The following is an 18,697-nucleotide window of genomic DNA, read 5'->3' as shown; positions in this document are numbered from 1 at the left end:
AACTAATTAGTTCTGCTAACTTACCAAAACTGAAACAATATACTATTATACATCATTTTGAAGATATCACAAATAAATTTGTTGTATAAGCTATTTAAAAGCTTTATTATTTTCACCACAGTGACATGAGAGAGTACATGATACTTGAAAGAAAAATCAAAACATTGCGAATACACAAACAACAAATGCATGTCGACACATTTTAAACAGTTTTCAAAAATGTGGAATTCTCAACTTCTCAGTACGTGGAAGTTGAGTGCGCGTTTCAGATTTCTGCTACAGCAATAAAATATTATTTAAATAAATAAAGCTTTTAATTTCAAAAATATATAATAAAATTCAAAAACATGTGTAACAAGAAATATAAATACATTTCTTTAAGATAAATTACATAAATATTTATTAAATACAATAAAAATATAATTTAACTAGGTATATAGTGGTAGTTTACTTGTTACAATATATAATATGTATATAAAAAAAAAAATATCATATTATATTATTATTGGTCTCTGCTGACACCGTGTATGTATGTTGTATGGGCAAAAACACTTTGGACGATAATATTAAGTCTGTCGAGTAGTACAAAATAATAATTTAATTTACATCGTATAATCTACATTAAAATAGCGTATAATTTATCAATGATTGGACAAAATTGACATTTTCTTCTCATTTTAAGTATATAATAAATAATAAATATCACATGGAACTTGCGATGTTGATACAAAAATTAAATGCCGCAAAAACAACAACAAAAAAGCAACACTTTTTCATCATACCGTAAGTGTATAGTAAAGTATTCTAAATTATAAAATCATTACCTAAAATATGTATTTATATCAAATAATTTTTTCAGTTACCGTTCGGTGATTATAACGTGTTATCATTTCGTTTAAACTCACTGCAAGTGACGGTTTTTGAGTGGCCGGGACTTAGGGGGGGGAGAGTACTTTGTGCTACGCATTTCGTTCGATTGACTATAAAAATATATAAATTAATTAACGTACACGGTATATCCATAATATATAATATACACAAAAATCGCATTGTATAAGTTATATATAATATTAATTGTACAGTCGAGAACGATATTTTTCGCGTTTTGGTGTTGTGTCTACATAATATACATAATAGGATTCCTGTTTTTTTCGTCTATCGCTAAACGTCCCGTTTTGAGGGAGGAACTAAATGATCGGGTATTTCGACGGGCAAATCGTGTCCGCCCAGCTTCACTTGTATCAGATGCATTGCCAACGCGAACTCGTCCATGTCCAGGAAACCATCGTGGTCGATGTCCGACAATTTCCATATTTTACCTAGCACAGAGTTGGGCAATTTCGATTTGACCATTTCGGCTTTGGCCACTGCGAAAATAATGAAAAAAACTTGATTAAATAGTCTTACAAGAAAAAATAATCGTCTCTACTGCGACGAGAAGGTTAAAGATTAAATGAGTCAGGATTTTAAACTTTACAAGTTTACAACTTGTAACTTTTGAACTGCTCAATTTTTAGTGATTTTAAATTAAGTTAGTACAATTAATTCATTTTTGACAGACCTACCTATTTTATACATTTTTTTAAAAAATTGTTCAAGTCTTAAATGCATTAATTCACAGCCCTATTGTTATATATAATAATTATGTACCTGCTCCCGACAGTTTTCCGTCGGACTTTTCCAACGTATTGAACACCGCGTCGTATTTCTGCCGTTCCTTGGCCACCACCCAACCTGTTTCGCCCTTGCCAGCGTCGATACCCTCTCCCCTCTTGTACCCAAACGGGCTTGCTGTGTCCTGGACGCTCACAAATGCGCCGCCTACAAAGTGAACAAAAATGTGATCGTTAATAATTAACATAAATAATACAATATTATTGAAGGGGCCACCCCACATACACCACATAATATATAACAAATTATAGTTGAAACACATAACACTATGATTATTGATTAGAATATTAAAGCGTATAGAGTTAACCTATATATGTTTATAAAACACCTATAATATACAAAGGAAAACATTTAAAAACAAAAATACGAGTATACAAAATTAAACACGCGGTATTAATAATACGTAATATTAACTGAATCAAATTAAAACAAATTACTTATAATAAGTCTAAGCGACGTGAATAAATTATTATAATGGTTCTTAGTAAAATAAGCAGTTTCATACAATTCAAATGAAGCATAGTATATTATTATTATTGAAATAAAAATAAATGAATTTGTGTTAAACAGTTAAAAATGTAACATTTTATGAAAAATTATCAACATTTCGAATTATTTAGCAAAATAAGACTACCTAGGTATATTATCAAATATAATATTCTGGAGGTAGTTGCTATAGGTAATAATAAAACCTCAAATTTATTGAAAATGTGTATCTTATTCTTTGTGTTTAGAATTTTTAAATAATTAAATGATAAATACATAAAATCGATTTTACGAAAATTTCACGGTGTGTCATAAATTGTTGTGTTTAATCGCGATGTTTTCTTGCAGCGTATTACGCATAATATGATAACGTGAAAAAATCTAAAAATAAATACCTTTGACTACCGCCTGCTGCTGCTGCTGCTGTTCTGCGTCTCCGTTGTTCATCTTACGATTTTGCATGTCCTGCAAAGGAATCATTGCCATCAACTTGGCAATGTCGTTGGCAAGCATTTTATCAACTTCTTCTAACAAATGCGGTTTAAGACTTTGGAATTTACTAAAATCTAAATTCACCAGTACATCCTGAAAAACACCATTGCAAGTAGTTTGGTTAATAAAATATGACAAAACTTATGAAGAATAATACATGGGATATTATAAAACGAAAGCGAATCAATATAATACGGAAACCGGTGATATTATAAATTTATAACTTATTACAAACCTGCATTTTTTTTAGATCAGGAAAATCTCCGGGCGAAATCTGTTGTTCTTTCTGGATATTTTGGTAAATAGTGCCAAGGTTTTTGATCAATTCTTTTTTCTTGCCATCTCTTCTAAAAAGAGCAGGCATTTCTTTATGTAACGCGCTGATTATATAAGCGTGAACCTGTAAATAACACAAAACGTTTTTTTTAAACGAAACGATACTGCAATTATCCGCTATATAGTAACATGCGCGCATTTCGGATTTCAATAGTGCACGACGACGTTCGTGCTCCACCAATATCAATAATTACTTTGGCTAATCTTGCGCGCTTTATCAAGTCGTTTAGTTTCCTTAGTGCCGCGTTTCCCGGCAAAGACTGCAGGTCCTTGAACAAGTCTTGTTCTTCGTCTTCAAATAATCTACAATATACAAAACAGCTTATTATTATATTATACTTATTTCCGGCGCGGCGTTAGTATATTTAAAATCTATTCGTAAAAAAAATGAAGAGTGGCGAGAATTATTTTATCGATTTCATCAGTCCTTTTTATTCGGTGAAAAATGTTCGTACATATAATACATAGTATATTATATAAATTCCATAAGTATATTAATTATGCGCTTTATACAAAAGATAGTTTATTTTTAACTGATTGACTCTACCGACCACCATACTAATATATAACTCGACATTGCAAATATAATATATTATGAATACGAATACTGTACACAAAGTTCAAAACATGATTTATACAAACTATAATAATAAATAAGTAATTGGTCTCAAATTTAAAATATTAACAAACAACTCTGTAGTATTGTGCAATGTGTTGTGCCTATGGTAGTGTAGATTATTGTTATTTTTTATATACAGGTCATAAACGGTATTCAGACATTCCTGTCCCCCAATTATAGGACATTTCCACCCCTCCCACCATTGAGTAATTTATGCCCTACTTTCATTATTACATTGTTTTTCACAAGTCGACGGATACGTCTGCGATTTAAATTGTTCGGGGAACATAGAAAAAAAAAGTGAACAAACTATGATTGTTTTTGACTTTATAAAAATATAAATAATAATTCATAGCTGCACTAATTTTCAGTAAATGTAGATGTTTTAAAAAAAATATTTTATTTATTGTATTAATATTAAGCTTTGATAAAAGTTTCTTATGCTATTTTAGATAAATATATAAAAGGAAAATTTAATAATAAATAAGGTTTTGAATAAATTGTGCTTTATACAACTGAAAAAAATATAAATTATTTGTAAGTATTAAATTAATGTCTCTATAGACTTGAGTTTGATTCTCCTAAGAAATGTGATAAGTGATAACATTTTATGGTTAGCAATCGGGACAGATTATTTTATATTTCATTTCGATGGTATATTATGTACAACAATATTTTTTTTTTTTGGATCTGAATTCAGTGATTATATATTTCAACGTTTATAAAAAAAATAATTTGAAATATTTATAGCACATTTTTTATAGCACATAATTTTGTAATAAATCTGTCGATAAAACACTTAAAAAATATAAAAATTAACTCATAATAAATGTAGTAAATCAAATGCATCAATCTCGAATCTTCTGTAACAGCAGAGATTTAGCAGGTGAAAATAATATCTACAAATATGCATTATATGTTACGAGGAAAAGTTTTCATGGTTCATTTTTCGTTTTTATTGTTCATTTCACAGTAAAGTATAGTTTAACTAAATAACAACACAATATTACAATTAAGCATCAATAATTGTGACAAAAGGGCAGAGTTGTAAAAATTACACGAGCAAATAAAATATAATTAATTTCAAATAAAGCAACTATTACTATAAGTAAATAAAATTATAATTCCTAATTGTAAACTATTATTATGGGTGTATTTAATACGGTTGTAAAAAAATATAATTAATGTGGTTTAAAAATAATTTGCATAATAAATAACGTATGAATTACGTTACAATTATTTATAATTTCGATGATCTTTTATAAATACGATGAAAAATACTAATATTTCTTAGAATATACATTATAATAGAAGTATTACCTCTTCTTGGTACTCATATTATTATTGACTAAAAATGTTAAATGGATACAGTCTGCATCTGCAGTTTTTCAAATCTATTAGAAATATAAGCCAAAATCATTATATTGAACTTGAAATAATAATAGTAATAATAATTTGTATTATTATGTTATACATAATGTATTAGTATAGTAATAAACTATAAAATAATAATACACAAACTACAAACATAAACGAATACTCCTAGAAAACTAATAAAATAATTTCCGAACAAAAATAGGGATGTCTGTAGGTTATAATAAATAATCTTACTTTACACACATTTATCAGTTACACTATGGATTTTATATTATGTATTAATTAATTAAAAGTATTTCATAAAACGTTAAGAACAAGTCACAAGACATGTGAGCTACAATCATAAATTATTTTTTCCTCGTATACAATATACCTAGTTTGAAAAATATAACACCTTAGGCGGGAGTAACAAAAATAATAATATATTAATATAATATGTAGCATTCTAGCTATATTTAGGTACCTACATTTAACACTCGTGTAATAAAAGCTTTCTATCAAATTTTCATTACACTGTTTTCAAAGGCCACCATTTAATTTACACCGTATTTCACTTACACATATAATATATATAAAGTAAAATATACAACATAAAATAGAATTAAAATTTAAGATCAAAGATCCGGTATCGAGTTTGTTCAATGACGGCAAGTAAGTCATAGTATTGGGATTTTAAATTCACATTTTAACGTTTTATTTTTATCATAGTTTATTTATTAAAATAAGAATATTCCCTGGTAGACTTATTTAATGTCATCTTGGATGATTTTTTATTATATGAGTATATATAATATGATAATAAGTAACAATTTATGAAACGAATTATTAATCTATCTACTATATTGTCGAATTTGATTTTTAAACAAGCAGTTATGGAATCAATAAAATCATATAAAACCAACTTGTTAAATAAATCAATTATAAAACTAAATAATAAAACATTGAATTATCTAAAAAAATATTATTTAAAATTTTTATAAATGTTAACAAGATAATGTTCTTATAATATAGCCAAATTCAGCTAGCTTGTTGCTATTGTTTAGTATATAATTTTCTTCCTTAACTTTAAAGTATTATTATTATAGTGGATACTTTAATATGGCTAATAAGCTATATATACCCTATACGTTGGTAATACTAATAATAATTGCGTTGGCTTACACGTATACACGTTTGTAATATATTATCGGGTTCAATTCGATGAATAAAAAAAAAATAATAAAAAATAAACCATTTGTCACTCTTTCATGACTGAGTATATCCATCAATGTCTATTATATAAATATTATTATTGTATAATAGATTAACACAGTTGAATCAATATAAATTACAACGGCTGATGCCTGATAATAATGTTCGTCGTGGTTTTTTTCCCTCGAATATTATAAGCGACATTACGAATTGTGTTTAATAATTATTAGTCCGTCATTTGAATCTCATTTGAATCTCATATCGTCATTTGAAAATGTTTAATTGTTATTTTACTAATTTATGTATACACAATCATATTATTATTATATCAACATAATTTGATAGTTTACAGGCTACCGCATACGCATTTCTTTTAAATTGTATTATATAATATAATAAAATAATTTATACCTAGGTATGCATTATAAATATAAATTTTCGAACAAGTAGTCAATTATATAGAACATTTAATTTATATGAGTAGGTATATATATCTTAAGTTTAGATAAACGGAATAAAGTAGTGCTAAGTTATCCAAAAACCCATAAAATATTTGTACACTACTAATCAATGTTTTTACGCATTTAAACTTTAAATACTTATACTAGTTTTAAAAATTCTTAGAAAAATATTATTTTTTTCAGAGTATTAAATGTATGGTGTTGTTATTAGAAAAAGTAAAAATATAAATTTATTTAAAAAATATTGTTTTGTTTTGAATTCAAATCATGTAAGAAAAATGTCAATAAAAGTTAATACAATTTAATGTTTGAAATTATATATAATAATTACTGTTAAAAGAATTACAAGTATATACAGATAAGAAATGTATAAACTAACCAAAAAATGTAGTATAATATGGCAAATTAATAGTTAAAACAAATATTTTTATTAGATAAGGATAAAAAAAATAGGGCTTGACTCTGTTTAAACAGATAATTGTTATAATAAGTTAAATGTAAAAAATATAATCCTAATAACTAGCAACAAGGATTGAAATAATTGTATCTTATACAAAAAAAAATACATCAATTTAATGACGAATTTTCCGAATTACATAATTATAGTCTATTTAATATTCCCAACTAATTTATTATATTTCATAATTTATGTGTACAATAATCATTATTATTATGATTTGAAAAGATCACTTGATAAAAATGATAAAATAATATTGGCACATTAATTTTTATAAAGATAAATTTAAAGGCATATTATTAGACAATAGACGGAAAGTATTACATAAAAACTATTATTAGCATAATATTTTCTAAGTCTCTGCTAACTGCAGTATTTCGTTAAATTTTCAATTTTACTTTAATATAATTTAATTTTGTAAAAAATAATTAATTGTATACTTAGTTTTAAAATTTGAACACATAATCAAAACAATGTGACGTCAAACTGAGATCTAAATAGATAGGAAACATATTATACATTAAATATAAATGTTTCAACGTGACAACGGACGTAAGAATAAGGCCTATAGATATTTTATGAATTGCAGTTCTAGTCACTGACCTTAGTTGTAACTACTTGTAACTATAGTAGTTCTACATAATGTTATAAGGAAAAGAAATTGCGCCTGTTAGAAAACTCGCATATAGTATCCACTACAGGAATCGATTTCTTTTTTAACGTTTTTAAATATAGATAGGTTAGTCATATTTCATACGAATTAAGACGTTAAATATTTATTAACTAACAGGTTCACTAATATTTGCACATCGTATCCCTGATCACATTATTCATTTTACAAGCCGATGTACATATTAGATAAAATATGATATCGTCGTCATAAAATAATTTTTATGGTCTGTTTCGTCGGTATTTAATAATGTGTGTGTTTAAACTCAAGCTTCTGCTTGTGATGTTGGAATATAAACACACGCCTTGCTACTGTTCAAACATTATATTATTATAAGTACATATATTTAATATAATAAATACTATATCATTATTATTTTCATTTGAAAGTGTTTCAATGAATGTTTCTAACCCTGAAATTAAAAGTATTCAAATGCAACAAATAATTACGAAAATTACAAACTGACGGGCATTGTGCTTAAATTATGCTTTTAAAATAACTTGTATGGGCGTGACAGCAATTTATCTATTTATCCTCTCGCTATACACTTGAAAATATTAACTGTGTTAAAGTATTATTTTTTTTTGTAAATATAATATGAAAATAAAAATTCAAATGTGAAAGAATGTGAATATTTTTGTCTTATAGATTATTTATTTGTACCCGCGATAATATCTACGTACTTGACTACACTTTAATTAATGTGACATGTTTATCAACTTGATATTAATTTGTTCCTATAAATAATAATATTGAACTTTAATTTATATAAGACGAAATTATTAAAAAAAAAATACTGTGCAATTCAATAAATCATAATACATCTTCGTATCTAATAAAAACAACTAACAATTTACACTAATTTTTTTTTTTTTAATAAAACGAGTTGAATCCCATTTAATTGAATAAAAAGATCATACCTACAAATATTTGAATATCACAATTATAATAAAATTCAAATCTTACAATTAGCTTAGTACCTATATAATTATAAAAATATAATAATAATAAATATTTAAATAATAACAGATATTATAGAAACTGACAAAACCTTCAATTTATTTGGATAGCTATATGCCAATTGTACCTAATGTAAATCAATTTAATTTATAAAATATGATATTTTTTTTATTTGAATTATCAAATACAAAATTGTTGATCAATATACACTAACATTATTAATAGTAAATTAAAAATAAGTCACATTTTTCACAAAATTTATTGCATTTTTAAAATTTACTAGTGGAATTTCAATTGGTTTGTTACAAGTACAATTCAATTAAATAAATTATTATATTCATAATATTGTTTGTACAATTGTACATTGTCAAAACATTTGTTATGGTGAGTAGTATGGTCTTGAAAGTATTGACCCACTAACCTTGTTTATCTACTTAGGAATAAAGAAAATAACAATATCAAGGTATATATATATATATATGTGTGTACAAATATAAAATGAATCTCCAATCATTAGAAACTGGAACAATTTATAGCCAATTGTCATAATGTAAATATAATTGGTTAGTCAATTGTCTTAAACTTAATTCCAGATCTAGTTGTATTCAGTTTTATTGGTCTAATTAGCATAAGTAACACTAAACCCACAAGAGCACTCTAATTGTTCTGACTGAAGAATTTAATTTAAAAAGGGTATTTATTTTGTAAACAATATGATCAACTTCAAATAAATCTAATTATTAGCTAAGCGATCTTATAGGTACTTACAATATAGAAATATAACCAAAGGCAACTTAAATACATTTATATTGAACTTTTCACATATTCATTTCAATTAAAATAATTCATTAAGTTATCAATTTAATGATATCATAATATATGTAGATACAAGCATAATATGACTAATAGATAATGGTTTAAATCAATAATTATTACCTTCTGTTTCCGTCATATCGTAATGGTTTGTCCCAAAATGATCCAATATAAACTCTGGCTACTTCGGGAGTTTGTAGAACTTTTCCTAAGGACCACATCAGTGCTCCGTAAACACGCATCAGTTGTTGGTGATCAATCATATCAGCTTTATTTAAAATAATTCTAATTTTATCATCGTGGCCTCTAAGTGCTTCTATTGATCTACGGAATTCATCTGATATGTCCAACTTGTGAGCATCAAACAGCAAAATAATTCTATCCACATGCTCAGCAAACCATTCTAATACACCGGTGAAGTCATAACCTCTGTCTACTCTCTGTTTTTCCCCCGATAAAATACCAGGTGTATCAACTATTGAGATACCCTTTAGAACGGGTGAATTTACTAAAGAACACTGAAACCGATTGAGGAATGCATTGCCGAATTTCGACAGAGGTCTGAATTGTCGTTTTGGGTCTACTACCAACGCGTTGCCTGGAATAATCGATTCATTGTCATCGTACATGACAGCTATGAATCGGTCGGTGGTGGGTTCGGGCCCAATACGGATGCCCGGAAAATCGGATTCTAAAAGGTGTTTTATGAAAGTAGTCTTTCCCGTAGAGTACTGGCCGACCAGCAGTATCATTGGCTTGGCATCGAAGTCGGGGTCGTCCAGCTGCGGCGAGTGGAAATCGTGAAACTGATACGCCAGTTCCAGGGGCAATAGTTTGGACTTATATTTCTCCCGAAGTCCGTCCAGGACGGACTCGTACGTCTCGATCTTTTTGTTATCATCTTTCCTCAGCCAGCCCAGCATGATCAGGCGATTTGCATAAACGAAAATGGGTATTCAAGACGCGCACTCGTACGTGTATGTAAGCACCGACACCGACTCACGATAATATCATACACCGTTACTGTGTTACCCGCGCACCACGGACATGATAACAAACGGGACGAATAGTGAACACTGAAATACTGAATACTAAATGTCAAATGATTAATGAACCTGCCAGATTGGGTTGTGTTTGTATAGGAACGGTGGCAGATAATACTGCGGCGGCGATAAAAAAAAAAAAAAAAGAAATCGTAACAACTATAACGACTAACAAGTGCCCGAACGGCCCACACTGACTTCACGGTTTACACTGCATAGTGCATTATAGTGGCTGGTGCATAAGGCATAACAACACTGCCGCAGCGCCGCGGCTGAGTTGGACGTTTGCTTATCAACAGGCTGCGATCGCTACGCGTCTTATCAAGCAAGTGTACCAAACCACCGAACAGGTTTTTCGCAGTGACGCGAACCGAGCTTAGAATATGCAGCCAAATAATCATAATAATAATAATAATATGATTGCGAATTTTTCGTATGTTAGTCACACGATTTTTAACGAATCCATTTTCGTGTCTGACGTAAAAAAAAATAACGAAGAGCCGGTGAATCATTGTAACATTTGTAACCATTACAGAAATACGCCAACTGCCAAGTACAATAATAATAATTTTAATTTGTAAGTAAAAAAATCGAGATCTATATACCTGTCCCGACCTAATCGAGAATCTAGACGGTTGCTTATACTTTTATCAATTTATTATTAAGTTTTTGATGAGTTTCGGCCGACGAATGACGATTATCTATATTATGAGATTTCGATAACATATATTAATTATGTAATGAATTACTGCGTGATGATATTTTTTGTCAAATTATATATGCTCATGAATTATTTATTATAAAGATTTAATAATATGCTACCTATATGGCTGTATCTATCTATACATATATAATAATTTTAATTTATAGAGCATCTTTATGAATTATTCATCATTAAATTATTGTAATATTGCCAATTGACATAAACAAAAAAAATATTTTATTCTGCAATAATAACATCGTTAAAAAATAGGTACCGAAGAAGTCTTATATTTCTGTAGCATTAAAATGTGTTTAAAAAACGTGTTTTTAGAGAAAACTTTTTGACACAGAATATCTACGTATTTTGATATTACTGCAATATATATGCCCTCGATCAGCACTTAATTTGTTGAATCAATAATAACTAATAACTGTTCATATTTTCTTTATTTTAAATATTTTCAACTCACAACAATTTTTTATACGTATTATGTACTTAAAATTCAGTGGTGAGCGCGCGGTGGCACCAGCTGCCAGGGGCGGGCAAGGTAGGGCCATGGCCCTACCACTGGCCTAACCTTAAGGCTTATACATAATAATATACTCATTTTTAATTTTTTGTGGCCCTACCTTATAATTATTGGCTTCCCATAGGCCCTACCTAGAAAAAAATCCTGGCGCCGCCACTGTTAAAATTTAACGCCTCTTTGAGAGCACCACACCCACATTTGTTCTTTTCATCTTGCAACTTGCATGTATGTAACAGCAAATTTACGCTCAGCAGTTCACGTTCATATTAATAAAATAATATAAAATGTACCTATTTGTAACACAATTATCTATAATATGTTCGCTGTATGGTTTATTCGATAGGAATTTTAATTTTAAAGCCATAGTTATGACATATTGTTACTTTAACAATGTAACAAATAACAAAGTTACTGTAAAATTTAGTAATAGGTTAATAAATTCACCCAAACAATTAATAATTACGAATCTAAACGTGAATATTACTGAACGTAAATAGTAAATGTATAATAATAATAGATGCTTGAAAGACAATAAGTAAAGTTGAGCTGACAACAAATAATACTCGTGTAGCGTTCTCTCTTTTCGCCTCTCATCATCATAAATTATTACTATTGTACCTACTCAAAATTAAATTATTCTTATAATAATTTAAAGTTGATATTAGATGTACCTACCTATAGTTTATGTACCCATAAGGATATATAAAAATAATATTTTAATAAATATTAATTTTGTTAATATTGTTATAATTATTAATAGTATTTAAGCACGAAGCATCGACGCATCATTTATATTGTAGGTGTAGTTTTAAGTAAATATAAATATATAATCGCAATTTCCGTGAACCATCGGACATTTAATTTTCCTTGGTGAGGCTCAGTATTTCTCCACGTTAGGAAAATAAAAAAAAATAAATAAACATAGATAGATCCATAGACATATAATATATATCTATTATATGTCTATGGGTAGATCTATTAATCTATTATATCCATTGATTGATAACACCATACACTATATCGTCTATATCTATAAGCACTGATTATTGATTAATTATTTACTTTAATATTTAACCCTGACGTAAACATATTATTATTATTTAATAATAAATTATAAATATTATATTTAATCGGAGTACTATAATATAATAAAATATACATATACATGTATAACAATTACCCATTAACAATAATATTCGAAAAGATCAAGGTATATAGGTATAATACAAAACCTCGGAAGCGCCTATTTAATGTATGAATCATAATATTAATTTAGTCATGCAATATTTATAGGTAGTTAGGTAACTTTTAAATCGGCACTTCACATTTTCACATAACTGCAGAGTAACACTTCCTTAATTCTAATTCATATTAAATCATTATCATCGAACTTCTCTGTTCTCTATGAGTTATTGGGTCATCAAACCACTTCTATATAATCCGTTTATGGCCTATATGAATAGTTAAATATATTTTACAAATATACATCTAATTAATATGCAATATGAATAATATAAATGCGCGGTAAAAAGTAAAAACTTGTGATATTTTATATTATACACACGTATTATAGGGAAAATAAATTTAAAATTAAATTTGGGAAGGTTTTTTTTAAACACATCATAGAGTAAACTAAAATATAATAAAATATCAACATTTAATTTGAATAATATATTAGGCAAAAAATTCTGGATGTGGATGAATTCATTTATTGTCGATGTTTTTAATTTATTACTGTGTGAAGAACATTGTATTAATTTTTAAGCTTTTTGCTTATAAATAAAAATATAGGGAGCTAAGGCAACTCAATAAGTACTCAAAAGTCAAAAATTAAAAATGTTTAGAAAAACCAAAATATTTTTAAAATTTTATCATGACTTTAAAATGTTATATAGGTATTGCTATTATATATAAGCACTTGACGAAAATATCGAGTCTCAACAATTATTCGTTTTTGCATTACAACAATATCGATTTTAATAAAAACTGATTTTGAGTTGATATTCCCGTTTTTTCGTAATGTTTTTGTTTTTTCTTGATTATTTTGTTAAGTACCTACTATTTACTAACAATTGCAGTGAAATCTCTAAACACAAACTAGCTCTATATAATTTACAACCAGAGATATCCTTTGAAGTTTAAAATCGAAGCTTTTTTTTCTAGGTATTAAAAAAGTATCTTTAGAATACAGATACAAATATATATATATAGAAAAAAAGAGTATTGTATAATCAACATTCATTCTTAGCTCCGCTGAGATTCTAGAATTACGAGTTATATAGGATAAGGATAACTCGTGATTTTAAATTCTACCAGATATTTAAAATCTGCAGATGTATTTATATTTTATATTAAATATAATATTTACTATATCGTTGCATCATATTATATAACATCATCACTTGAAAATATTAACCAATTTGACTATACAATAATTTAAAATTAATAATAAGAAATGACTACATAATAAATTCAAATAGTTATTACATAATGTGTATTTTAATAAAATTTCCATTATTTAAGAATATTAATAAAATAATATTACTACGACATAGAAAAATAAACGTATGCGTAATAAATGAAGGATTTTACCTTTCCAAAATTCAACTGGTGGCATACGTATAATATTTTAATATTTTTTTTCGTATAAAAACTATTTTATAAAACACAATTTAAAAAACTTTACATAAGTTTATACGGTTTAGAGTTCTTATAGTTGAGTAATTTGTAGTAATACACGGTTCACTTATCAGTTATCGTTATCATCACATAATAGCGAAATTATTAAGTTTGAATATTACAGAAATATTATATATTATAATTTATAACTCACAATAATATTATTTATTACTTAATACTTATATTCAATGCTTATTAATTAGTATATATTTTAGAATTTATTATATTTACATTAAATAAATAATATTCGATGACCTATTTAGTGTTTACCGTGTGTCCGTGTACTTAACAAATAACACCAATGCAGGTGTAAACAATACATTGCATGTGTGTACATAATACATTGTATTATACAATATACTTTATTATTTGTCGAAACAATAATATAATATCTCATAAAAATAAATATTAATCATGAATTGGACAATATTTATATAAAGGATCATAAGTAATCTTTAATGTACAAAGTATATATTATAATTTATATTATAAGTTGTTATTATTTAATTTTTAATTTTAAAAATTTTAAATATAATGTTATTTCTAATCAATTTGATTGTAGTTACGACATAGTGTTAGTAAATATCAGTGTTGAAAGTCATAAAAAAAAAATACTTCGCTGTATTAATATATACAGGAAATTACCTATGGACCGTATAAAACTTTTCATGGTCTTGTATTTTATATCTTCAATTAATATAAAGAGAACTATTATATCATAGAAAATAGAAAAACTATATTATTAATACATAGACATTGTTGAAAACAACACATGCCATATGGCATATACTTTCATAGGTACGATTCATATAGTATAGAAATTATTATATATATTTTATTTAAATTATACACGCTAATATTAGTTTAATATATGGTCATTACTCATTAGTCATTACTTATTGGTCACTGTATATAATAAATAATAACTATAACACTCATTTGAATTTTTTCAAAGTATTGAAAATCTAAAATGTTAAAAATATTTTCTATAAATGATGATTATTTACATTTTTAATTGTATCTTCTCGTGAATAATCTAGAAAAAAATATAGTAATAGTATATTAATACTGAATTAATTTAGAGTATAGCTAGGTAACCACAATGCTTTGACGAATCAAATAATATAAGTTATAAATTACAATTTAAAAATTATTTTCTGTGCCTGTCGATATATATCAATAATGTTAATAAATTTATATGTAATAAGTATGCTTTATCAATAAAAAATTGTTGAATACTGAATAGGTAGTTAGAAATGTATAACTTGTATCTATATTTATTTATTTATTTATTTAATTTTAATTTCATATAATGAAATACTGGGCCCCACTGAGAATACTCGTGTACATTATGAATATACAATAATTATGAATACCTATTACGTCTGTTATAAAATATTGGGATAGTCAGACGTCAGACGTGTAATAATACACAACCTGTCAACTAGCTATAAAAGAGACTATTTAATATTATTTTTAACTTTAAAAGTACCTATTTTTAGAATTGTTATCACTATTAATAATTGTATACTTTTTAATTAACAAAAATAAAATAAAATACCATCTCATCTGTAGATCTAATAAATATAAGTAATAAACTAATATGCGTATAATGAGTAATGACGACGAAATATGTTTTTAGTGATGATGTTTATAGTACCTATGTAATAATTAAACATTTAAATAATTATATTATAAATATAGTAGGTATTTCAGATTTACTATACTATTGCTATTATTAATTATTACCTAACGGCTAGCAAATAAGATAAGTGTGTTAAATTATGCAACTGCAGTTTAGGTACAATTACAGTGAACTTATGATAAGAGCAAAACAATTTGAGTATACTTTATAATACTATATTACTACATATACTTTAATATTGTATTTAAATATAGGTAGGTATATGTATTATATACTCAGTGCACGAATTGGGGAAGTGCGCAGAGGGACGGAGCTCCGCTACTATTTTTTTTTTGCGTATCCCAACTATATTTTTCTTTGGAACGGCGGAACGGCACAAACTATTATGTTCAAAAAAAATATTATTAAAATGTGGATTTCAATTTTCATCAATTATAAAACGAATTTTACGATTTTTAATATCAAAAACAATAATTATTAATTTTGTTATCTATTTAGTATTATATTGAATAAATAAATTATGTATGATGTTGATTATTATCATTTATTTATTTTCTACTTAACATTTATAATGTGGGTATTACTATCAAAATATATTGTATTTGGAATTTAAATATCTGTGTAGGTGAAAAGTGATATTTAAAATATAAGTATGGTTGGTAAAGGGGTGGAAAATCCCCCCATGGGCCACGGGTCTGTGTTAAGTAATTGTGCACTTAGAACGCAGTTTTAAAATCGTTGGACTGAGCTTCTCTATTTCATTTTTTCCAATTTAAGCACTGTGTATATTGTATATTAAGTTCACTGAAAAAATGATTAGATATGATCGAATTCTGTTAAAACCACACTTTCTTAAATAATTTATCAATATCTTTATGGTACTAGAAAGTAGAAAGAATACCTAGTAGATACAGGATTTTCTGTAGTAACTAGTAATTTTTTCATACTTATATGCTAGCAGAAACCAAACAAGAAACAAGAAATATTCATGCTGCATAGATTAATATAAGGATAAATTATTCACCTATACCGGCTATACTTTATAGAAAAATGTTATTATGGAGTTTTTATTTGGTTCCAATAAATATCACACACACAAAGAAAAGATAACATCATTTTACTTTTCCCCGCTAACGATTATTGACTGCCTATTCAACATTTTAATTGGTGCATTATGCGATTTACATTCATAATTATTAATTGAATGTAATTTAGCGAGTAATATACTAATATACTATTTAATATTATGATGAATAATGAACAACTTACAAGGCATTGAAAATTAAAATCATTCTTTCCTTTAAAATATAGTCTAAAATAATCTAAACATATATTTTATACAATACTTAGTCAAGTCGTACTCCTTTGTCATTATAGGTACTCCGAAGATTTTTACAAGTATAAAATGTTCTTATAGATGAAATCGATAAACGTTTTTAAATATTTGGGCTATTTGATGATAATACATTAGTTTGGTATTATATTTTTTAAATTATCATAGTCTATCCAATCTTCTATAAATCTATTAACATAACTTTGTTTATTGTCATGCCTAAGCCTAATTATATATATTACAAGCCTGTTCAATTAAAAAATAATAATAAACCCTGTAACCACACAACCGTATTGTCATTTAAAAAGTGGGCAAGTAATGGGTTTTAATTGACTGTATAGTATATAACAATAATAATAATTAATAATAATTTATATATAATTAATACTATATTATTATTATATCACTGTAAATATTTTAAAAGTAATCTACATTTTTGAAAATATCTTTGCGCGAAATAAAATTCATAACATACTTTAAAGCCCTAACTCCTAAGTTACCACGAATAATGATTTTAAATAACAACAAAATAATAATGAACATCGATATTCATCGTTTAAATACATAATTTTGTTCAAATATGAACTTCAAATGTCTATAAAAAATAATTGACTTATACATTTTTTAGTTGGTCACTATGAAATTGTTATGACATTATGAGAAATATTGTATTAAATTTTCAAACTTTAGTTATATAAATTAACGACTTTATAAATTATAATTTTTTTCTACAAAATACTTAGTTGTAATGTTGACGAATTTTATAAATATTTGAACTTCAAATGCATACAAAACTGTGTCTAAATATTTTTATGTAGATATATCCAAGAAAAACTTATATAAATCGTTTTTATTAAATTTTCAAGAATTTTGACTAGGCGAATAATTTTTTATCGTCATCTATGAAAAAAAAATTCAGTTTTCAAATGTCTATAAATAGCTCAAAATAAAAAGTCGAAATATTTAAATTGTATAAAGGGCAGAAAAGCACAAAAACAAATAAAAAATCATTTTTTCTTGCACGTTATTTAAAATAATTCACATTGTTAACTCTTAACAGTCTTAACTATTGTAAAAGCAATATACATTCATCGTTTCTCTTAAAATTTAATAAATACCGACGAAATTGAATAGAAAGCATTGTTTTGTTTTAGAGTATAATGGAATTACGGTTGGTTACACCGTTTTTTTGTTTTGTGACTATCACGATTTAAGATATACCTTAAATA

The 18,697-nt window shown here is 26.4% G+C and overlaps 1 protein-coding gene across 1 annotated transcript; it reads right to left on the bottom strand.

The window, feature by feature from the left end:
- Positions 1-311: 311 nt before the first annotated feature.
- On the bottom strand, positions 312-10,835 carry LOC132921512 (EH domain-containing protein 1). Its single transcript, XM_060984572.1, has 6 exons — positions 9,660-10,835; positions 3,183-3,291; positions 2,888-3,052; positions 2,556-2,745; positions 1,651-1,821; positions 312-1,367 (listed from the first exon to the last, which is right to left on the bottom strand). The coding sequence occupies exons 1-6, from the start codon at positions 10,457-10,459 to the stop codon at positions 1,162-1,164; spliced, it is 1,641 nt and encodes a 546-aa protein (XP_060840555.1). The 5' UTR covers positions 10,460-10,835; the 3' UTR covers positions 312-1,161.
- Between the last annotated feature and the right edge of the window lie 7,862 nt (positions 10,836-18,697).

Source organism: Rhopalosiphum padi, chromosome 2 (assembly GCF_020882245.1).
Source record: "Rhopalosiphum padi isolate XX-2018 chromosome 2, ASM2088224v1, whole genome shotgun sequence".
NCBI classification, from domain to species: domain Eukaryota; kingdom Metazoa; phylum Arthropoda; class Insecta; order Hemiptera; family Aphididae; genus Rhopalosiphum; species Rhopalosiphum padi.
The sequence above is the reverse complement of the archived record's forward strand: the minus strand, read 5'-3'. Positions and strand labels throughout refer to the sequence as shown.

Coding starts and splice junctions, on each gene's coding strand:
- LOC132921512 (XM_060984572.1), bottom strand. CDS start 10,459: ATGCTGGGCTGGCTGAGGAAAGATGATAACAAAAAGATCGAGACGTAC. Junction 3,292..9,659: donor CGATATGACGGAAACAGAAG/GTAATAATTATT, acceptor TGTATATTGTAG/ATTATTTGAAGACGAAGAAC. Junction 1,368..1,650: donor CGGAAAACTGTCGGGAGCAG/GTACATAATTAT, acceptor TTATTTTCGCAG/TGGCCAAAGCCGAAATGGTC.